This window comes from Lithobates pipiens, unplaced genomic scaffold (assembly GCF_037356315.1).
Source record: "Lithobates pipiens isolate NorthernLeopardFrog02 unplaced genomic scaffold, aLitPip1_a1.2 Scaffold_16, whole genome shotgun sequence".
Lineage (NCBI taxonomy): Eukaryota > Metazoa > Chordata > Amphibia > Anura > Ranidae > Lithobates > Lithobates pipiens.
In genome coordinates, this window is record NW_027507748.1 from 592,180,181 (window position 1) to 592,189,595 (window position 9,415).

The 9,415-nt window shown below is 35.9% G+C and overlaps 1 protein-coding gene across 1 annotated transcript; it reads left to right on the forward strand.

Annotated features, from left to right (window-relative positions):
- The first annotated feature begins 213 nt into the window (after positions 1-213).
- LOC143983836 (keratin, type II cytoskeletal cochleal-like) lies at positions 214-8,098 on the forward strand. Its single transcript, XM_077483932.1, has 9 exons — positions 214-701; positions 886-1,094; positions 1,656-1,716; positions 1,834-1,929; positions 3,683-3,847; positions 3,934-4,059; positions 4,691-4,911; positions 5,399-5,427; positions 5,851-8,098. The coding sequence occupies exons 1-9, from the start codon at positions 264-266 to the stop codon at positions 6,027-6,029; spliced, it is 1,524 nt and encodes a 507-aa protein (XP_077340058.1). The 5' UTR covers positions 214-263; the 3' UTR covers positions 6,030-8,098.
- Positions 8,099-9,415: the final 1,317 nt, after the last annotated feature.

Genomic DNA, 9,415 nt, shown 5'->3' on the forward strand with positions numbered 1-9,415 from the left:
ATATTGCTTACTGCTTCTACTGATGTTTCTATATTAACAGTAAAGGTACGCTATAACATACGCTATGACTGTTTTATTTCTCATGAAACAAGGAGGATCTGATGCTACCTAGCTGGAATCATAGGATGTAATAACAGGCTATGATTATATGACTACACCCACTTCAAGTATAAAAAGGACCAGGCAACTGTTCAAAAACACATCCTTGGGATCTCAAAGCTCCAAACAGACTGCACTTTACATCCTCTGTGCGAAGATACATTATGTCTCATCATTCCACCATGGCTTCCTCTGGACACAAGCACTTCAGCTCCTGCTCTGTGGCCTTACCCAAACATTCTTCCCACAGCATCTTATCACATTCTCCTAAGCATTCTGGGCATGCTCACAAAATACAGCATTCCTTTACCAGTGCAAGTGCTCATAATATTGGATCACAAGGACATAAAATATCAGTTAGCAGCTATCATTCAGGAAAAAGTGGTCACGGACATGGTCATGGTCATGGATCTGGATTTGGTTTTGTTGGACTTGGTCATGGATTTGGAGGACAATCTGGAGGAATCACCCCTGTAACTGTTAACCAGGGCCTATTGGCTCCTTTTAATTTGGAGATCGACCCAAGTATTCAAAGAGTAAGGACTGAAGAGAAAAACCAAATTAAAGGTCTCAACGATAAGTTTGCCACCTTTATTGACAAGGTAAAACATTTTTTTTAACAAATCCTAATGATTTTGTGTCTTACTCAATATCTATAAATAAAATAATTTTACACCTTGGTTACTGGGCTTTGAATGAGAGTTGTCTACTGATGATGTAAGATTAAATGTAATTCTAATGTCGGAAACATAGATTACAAATTTTTGTCTGTTTTGTTTGATTTAGGTAAGATTCCTTGAACAGCAGAACAAGATGTTGGAGACCAAATGGGCTCTTTTACAAGAGCAGAAGACAGCCAGGTGCCAGATTGAACCTCTTTTTGAGGCTTTTATCAGCAATCTCAGAAGGCAACTGGATAGTCTGGAACGTGAGAGGGCACGTCTGGAGGCTGAGAAGAACAGCATGGAAGGATCTGTAGAAGAACTGAAAAGAAGGTGTGTCACAGAGTAAAATATAAGTCTTACAATGCTAAAAGTTAACAAAATACATATTCTATCTTCTAGAAGGTGTAAGTTTAAACATCACAATACAGAATCAGTGAACAAAATAATACAATTTCAATTAAGATTAAGTAATTATTTAAATATGCCCTCCGGACTACCTAGACTTACTTTACTACACATATCCATTTCAAACAGACACTCTTTTAAGGTCTGATCATTTGAACTGTCCCAGCAAGGTAGAAAACTTGGAAATCTGCATAGTATTTAATAACTGAGTAGCACACACTATCAATAAAGCATAAACGCAAACACTGTCAACCCACTAGTCCATGTTTAACTTGGAGAGTTATGTTATACCTAAAGAAAATTACATTAAGACATGGCTACAGATCACCTTCTTGACTGTTAACATCTTTCCTTGAGAGGTGTTGATTTAAATAACAACTTGCTACACAGTTTGTGTACGCACTCAGTGTTTGCATACTATCCTCTATGCACAATACAAATTCAATACAGCTAGGGATGATCTTATCAAATTTGATTTCACTGCAGGTATGAAGATGAGGTCAACAGAAGAACAGCAGCAGAGAATGAATTTGTATCTCTGAAGAGAGTAAGTGCTAAATATTCACTCTTGGTAATCTTGGTAACAAACAAAACTAGAAGCATACATAAGCTAGAAGCATGTATTTCTTCAGAAGGAGCTTATTGTTTGACATTTTTATTGTAGGATGTTGATGCTGCTTTCATGAACAAAGCTGAGCTGCAAGCAAAGGCCGACTCCCTGACTGATGAGATCAACTTCCTCAGGACTCTTTATGATGCGGTAAAACAAACAATATTTTTTCTATATTCATATTTACACATATTTTACTACTTGCACACCTCACAAAATGTGTCACTTATATTATTTCATATTACAATACAAACTCTTTTATTTAAACGTAAACTTTTAATTTATTCTTCTGCAGCCTTGATTTTACAGACATATTCACATTTTCAGGTGGTAGTAGAACCTCTTTCAGATTTGTATTGCTATCTTTTTGTTATTATCAGATTTTTATTGTTATCTGTGTACATTTTTGGGAGATTTATCCTTACTTCCTGCTCCATTTACTGTTTTGACTAATGCAAAAAATGATATGAAATCGAAAATTTTGACACCTGTCCCTCTGACAATTTAGATATGCGAGATCTCTCCTTAATCCTGTCATATTTCAAGTTTGAGGAGCACTTGACAGCCAAAAAGACATAGGCAGCAATAAATATCTGATAGAGGTTACAAAGCATTTGTGTTATTTTCTACAGTTAATAAATTTGAAAAAAGACACAGGTCCATCCAGTTTAATCTGATGTGTGTGTGTGTATATGATTTTAATTGTCTATCAATTCCCATAGACCTGTATATTCTGCTTCCTGAGGAAGACCTCTCAGCCCTTGTACACGCGGTCAGACATTCCTATGGAAAATTTCCGATTGGACCGTGTTGTCGGATAATCCGACTGTGTGTGGGCTCCATCGGACTGTTTCCGACAAAGTTTTAGAGCTGGGCTATACAATTTTCCGACAACATGATCCGATCAGACGAAGTCTGATCGTTTGTAGAGAATTCAGATCAGACAAATGCCACGCATGCTCAGATCAAATTCCTAGACCAAAGCTATTAGCTACTAGCCTAAACGTAGTCCTGTCGTAACGAAATAACGTCATCACGTGCCGAACGATTGGATTTTCCGACAACTTTGTTCGACCAGTTTCGGACAAAATCCGTCAGACAAAATCCGACGGATTTTGTTGTCGCAATGTCCAGCCGTGTATACAAGGGCTCAAAGTTTTCTTTTTTTAAGTTAGTGACTCTCTAAGCTAGAACCCTTTCCTCAATCTAAGACCAAACCTGTTCTTTTCTAACCTTAAATTGGGTCACGTGTCCCCTTCGTGGATCTTAGCGTAAACAGTTTATTACAGTTACTGAAGTCACCTTTTATATATTTGTGCATTGTAGTCATATCCCGTCTAAAGAGCCTTTTCTCTAGAGTGAATAACTGTAGTCTATGTAAATGATTCTCATAACTGAGGAACGCTTTTCTAATTGCCTGATGTTCTACTTAAGCATAATTGGGCTGTCTGTCACTAAATAGAATACTGAAATGGAGATGAACGGATGTTGTGTGATAGCAAAAGCACATACATGTTTACACAGGAGTGAATTATTCATCATTACAGGGAATGGCTCAGTCTTCATAAGGCGAACACCTGCTTGCTTTTGACACCTCAGGAGTGGCCATCCATTTATTTGCTCAGAGGAGAACTGATGTAAATACATAGGCCTATAGTTGGGCAAGTACTTTGGGCTAATTAGCAAAATTGTAAAGTGAGATATTGATTGCAGCTCAATAGAACCATCTTATTAAAAGGAACTAGGAAAGCCAGAAATGCAAAAGCTTCACTTTAATAAGATAAGATTTATTCTAAATATAGTAAACTGAAACTTTACTGCTTGATCTCAGCTACTGTAGTTTGGAGATCTTCGTTACATCATTGCTGAATTTATCAAACAAATATGGTATTAATTGTTGCAGGAGATTGGTCAGCTCCAGGCTCAGATCTCTGATACTTCAGTAATAGTTTCCATGGATAACAGCCGAGATCTTGACATGGGCAGTATCATTGCTGAGGTCAGAGCTCAGTATGAGGAGATTGCAAGCAGGAGCAGAGCTGAGGCCGAAGCCATGTACCAGTCAAGGGTGAGTCTGGCACTTTATCTGTTCTTCTATAATAATCAACCTTCAAAGTAGCCTGATTTATTCATTATTTACTCTTTTGCAATCAGTTTGAAGACCTGAGAACAGCAGCAGGAAGGAATGGCAATGATCTGCAGAACAGTAAAAATGAGATCTCTGAACTCAATCGAACAATTCAGAGACTTAAAGGAGAAATTGAGTGCGCCAAATCCCAGGTATATAATGTTATTTTAACAACTGTTGTCTCCCTTATATTTTGTTATATCATATGATGTTTACTGTACATTTGGTATATTGTCATTTTATCATAACTTGTTGGTGATTTAGTATACAGTATTTTTCATGAGTTAAAGCTGAGCTCCAGGCAGATATAGAAAAAAGAACAAACTAACACAAATATGTATTTATAATAATAATAATAATAATAAAAAAGCTTAGCATATTTTTTTGGATGCAAGTAGTGTTGACACCTGTATTTGACTTAATATGAGCTTTTGCCCCTGTACCAGAGAAGAGGGAGGGCAGTACTAAAAGTCAACAAGTGCCCTGTAGTGTACAAGTAATGGCAAGAGGAGAGCGATGAGAGATAACTTCATCAGTCTGTGTTAAGTCAGTTCTATTAACTTTTATGCCCCATACACACTATCAGATTTTCTGTTGATTTTTTTCCTTTAGGTTTACCAAAACCATGTAGTGCAAGGGCCTGCCTGATTGCATACAAATTGATACTCCTAAGGTTTGACCTCATATTATATGGTTTTGGTAAATCTGAAGGAAAAACTGATAGTGTGTATGGGGCTTTACAAAAAAAAAACTTGAAAAATGTACTGCCTTCTCTTCTTCCAGCGTGCTGCACTTGAAGCTGCCATCAGTGAAGCTGAAGAACGTGGTGAAGCTGCTGTTAGGGATGCCAAAAATAAGCTGGCTGAGCTGGAGGCTGCTCTACAGAATGCTAAGCAGGACATGGCTCGCCAACTAAGAGAATACCAGGAACTGATGAATGTCAAACTGGCTCTGGATATTGAGATTGCCACTTATAAGAAGATGCTAGAGGGAGAGGAGCACAGGTGAGTGTGATATTTCTTAGACTGGGACTCTTCTAAAATTATAGCAGTGTAATGCAATGGAAAAGTGAAAAATTTACATATGCAACAAGACAACTTCTCTACTACTTGCTAATTCCTGTATAGTACAGTACTTCACATTTCTTTTTGATGTTTCTTTTTTTTTTTTTTTTTTCTTGTTAAAGACCCACTCTAGGTCGATTCTGTTATTGATCTGTCAATGAATGTATACAGTTTGATGATATTGTATCGTAATGTCATCTGTATTTCATGTTAAAACCCAATAAACATCTATATTTCAAGAAAAGTGAAAAATTAAACATAGCAACAAAACAAATAAACCATGTAACACTTCATACATATTTGCATTTAATGTATGAAATAATAGTACACATTTTAGAAATGTTTATATTTTTTTATTTTTTATCTTCATTGTACCATTATCAAAGTATTTCAGATGTTAATCCTGTTTATTTTTTATTTTTTCCAGATTGGGTTCCGACAACCATGTTAATGTTTGTAAGTAACCTAATAAGTCAATATTCATTATTTTTAAGGATTTAAACTATACACAGCATTATATTAAAAGGCTAGTGTAATGCACACAAGAGGACATGGACAAATATATATGGACAAAAACAGCATATAATTAAATCAGTGTGAGGTTACAATGTATTAGACGTGTTTTAATAGCAATTTACACAAAAATGCATATGCCCATTTGTATTCATAAATGTGTAAGCAAACTGAATTATGACTTGGTTAGTGTAATAGCTTTGGAGCTGGAATATAATGTCAAAATTATATTTCTACAAAATACGGTAAATGGTGTCATACTAATTATAGATTTGGATATTAGACCTACATTATTCTATTGAATGCAGAATGCTAGTCTAGAAAGCTTTTAAGAGCAATTCTAAGAGGATATCCACTTTTTTCTAGCTGTTCTTCACTCCAGCACTGGAGGAAAACATCATTCAGGGGGACACCATGGGGGACACCATGGAGGACACCATGGAGGAAACCATGGAGGAAACACTCATCATCACAAGGGAGGATTCAGCTCAAGCAGCCATGTCTCCAAAATTAAGCACCATTCTAGCCATGGGCACCACTGCTAAAGGATGCAAATTCTATTTACCAAGCATGCTTAAAGGACCAATAAACCTAAAATAAAGTAGGCTTATATTAAAACATAATGGAAAACATATGTTACATATTTGAATTAATTTAGAAACATATGCAAACTGAACAATAGAGATAAAGCTATGATTGTGGGGTAAATGTTTCTGGTACAGCTGATATTCTGCTCAGTAATCCCACTGAAAGACAGGGCAGTCAGCCTCTCCAAAGCCTGAAATGGCCAATAGCACAGAGCTGTACTGTACCCTCAAACATATAACAAAATCCAACACATTCTTACACAAGGATCCGTTCAGACTTTAAACATTTACATATATCTCTATATATTTTTATGTAAGCCAGCCTTTGTTTAGTGGTCCTGTAAGCCTCATATATTTATATTAATTATTGCCTATACAAATAAACCTCTAATCTCTTTTGCCACTATTATGTATGCTTATATATTTAAATCTTACCACAATGCAAACCTAAAGCTCATTTAAAAATGGATAGTAAAGACAGTGCAGCCCATTTCTCAAATTGCTTAGCAGTCTACAGCAAAGAAAATTGAAACCTTATTTTTATTAATATAGGTTCTAATAAAAAGATCAACAGAACTGCAGTTAAATATAAAGCTGGGTGAACTTAGTATAGAAGTTAGAATAGAATGTGTTAGCAAAAATCCTTATTTTAATTTCGCTTTCACATGGTTGAGTATTTAAAGTGAAAGGTTCACTTTATTTACTATCATTCATTTGGTAAGTGAACAACCACTACATATGTAGTTGATCAACACTGCTGCATACATGTTGTGAAAGTACCAAACATAGGTTAAATAAAGTTCTAATAAATATATAAAACTAGCTATTGAAATTCAATTTCTGATATGTGGGTGCTTATGGAGTAGCTCTTTTTAGCTGCCAAATATAGTCCAACCATGATGCAGAGGTGGGCTGCCTATTGGGCAGTTAAATGGTACCAGGTGACTCTCAGAATATGACTGATTTGCTGCATGGACTACCATGGCTCTGCCAATCGTATTCTGGAGATCACCAAGTACTCACTAACCACTGGACATGCAATCCACTGCTGCTTCATGCAAGTACAGCTAAGCAGTGACACTCCAAGTCACAAGGGACCATGTGGTGTACCTGTGTTTCCTTTCAGGGTAATTTAAGTTTGTATTTCTTATGTGAGTCAGGCGTTGTAGTGGCCTGCAAGATCACAAAAAGCTTAAAAAAAAAAACTCTGTACAAAAGACAAGGGAAATACATGTTCACTGTCTTCAATCTTTACCTTTCAGCCTCTTTAGAGATTTTCATTCTTGCGGTATAATTAATAGTTACCTACATATAGAAAGATCCAATACAGAGAACATATCCAATTTACAAAAATATCAGTCTTCCAAGAGGGACTTTATGGCAGAGGTTCCTAACAAATTAGGGACATGATGTATAGGGTGGCAAAGCATTGCAGGAATGGGATTTGCTATGTGAGAAATAGGCATATACATAGTTGATATGTATATATCTTGGTTATGCAACACAGATTGTTTAAAAGTAAGCGTTGTTTAACAAAAGAATAAGAAGACTGTTGATGGATTGAATATTGATAAGTCTGTATTGTGTTTATCGGTAACCTTCAATATCTGTGGAATCATGCAGGAACTGTATATCTTCTATAAGCCCTGGAAAATATCCTGTCTAAAGAAAGGTTTGTGTTTTTTTCATACGATTACAGGCTAGTGGTAATCAGTCCAGGTAGACATGGAATAAACAGTTTTTGCTTATTTCTTTATATTCTAATTCACCTTCTGAAATACAGATAGTTGATGTACAATGGTCAAAACCTAACAGCATAAGAATGGCAAGAAATTATTACCAGCCAGCAATTATGCATATATCTCAATTATTTTTCCTTTGCCAAAGGCTTCCAAGTTCTTGTCCATACATTCTAATTCATTATTATTGATTTGTATGTGTATGTTACCTATGCTGTACAACTGTAGCACTGTAGAAGTAATTATTGAGCGTTGGTGTATGTCAATAAAATTATCCCTTTCACTAAATTCTGTCTGTTGTTTTGGAAATGGTTTAAATTAGATGTATACAGTTTTTCCACTATCAACACATTATACACGCACATTGTACCTTTTTATCACCAGTAATAAATACTTAAATCATATATAAAAGATTTACCAAAGCATTAAAATAAAACATAAGGCGTTGATTTACTAAAACTGGAGAGTTCAAAAGATCTGGTGCAGCTCTTCAAAGAAACAGCTTCCGTTTTTTTTTTTTTGAAAGCTTAATTGAACAATTTGAAATCTACCCCAAAAGCATCTTAAAATGCATTTCCAATTTTGAAGCCAAATTTGGATAAAATTGAGATTATATTTGTTACATGTCCCTACTCACATCGTATATAATTAAAAAAAAGTATTTAAAAATGAAAGTTACTTTTTTTAGATACTCTATTCCTCTGGGCCCTCCAGCAAATAAAAAATACTGCTTAGTTCTCTTGGTTTATTAGGGGCTGCTGGGTTTTCTATAATTAACCCTTTCTTTACTGTGCAGGAGGATCTTTATTATCAATTGTATCTACATTTGAACATCAATAAAGGGTTACAAGTTTAGAGGCTAGGCTTCTTGCATTGTATGTTAATGAGGACAGACTTGGTACAGGCTTTTTGAACATTGTTCAAAAAACCTTGTATTCAATCATGGTCCCTTCTCCTGAGAGAAGGTTAGAAATACTTAAAAAAAAAATGTAGGTATGCTGTGTAAATGGGAACACATAACATACACTATATTACCAAAAGTATTTGTCAACATTGATATGAGCTCAGTTGAAACATCAGCACCACATCTCCAGATAAAGATATACAAAAAGAAAGAAAGATTGGGACTTTATAAATGCTGAAAGGAGGTTTCAGCACTTATAAAGTCCCACTCCGTCTTTCTTTTTGTATATATTACCAAAAGTATTGGAATGCTTGCCTTTGCACACACATGAACTTCATTGGCATCCCAGTCTTAGTCCGTAGGGTTAAATATTGAGTTGGCCCACCCTTTGCAGCTATAACAGCTTCAACTCTTCTGGGAAGGCTGTCCACAAAGTTTAGGAGTGTGTCTATGGGAATGTTTGAACATTCTTCCAGAAACGCATTATTGGCTCTGCTATAATTCATCCCAAAGGTGTTCTATCAGGTTGAGGTCAGGATTCTTTGCAGACCAGTCAAGTTCCTTCACCTCAAAATCGCTCACCCGTGTCTTTATGGACCTTGCTTTGTGCACTGGTCCAAATTATTTGGTGGAAGAGGGATTATGGTGTGGGGGTATTTTTTAGGGCTTGGGTTTGGCCCCTTATTTCCAGTGAAGGGAAC

Coding starts and splice junctions, on each gene's coding strand:
- LOC143983836 (XM_077483932.1), top strand. CDS start 264: ATGTCTCATCATTCCACCATGGCTTCCTCTGGACACAAGCACTTCAGC. Junction 3,848..3,933: donor AAGCCATGTACCAGTCAAGG/GTGAGTCTGGCA, acceptor TTTTGCAATCAG/TTTGAAGACCTGAGAACAGC. Junction 5,428..5,850: donor CGACAACCATGTTAATGTTT/GTAAGTAACCTA, acceptor ACTTTTTTCTAG/CTGTTCTTCACTCCAGCACT.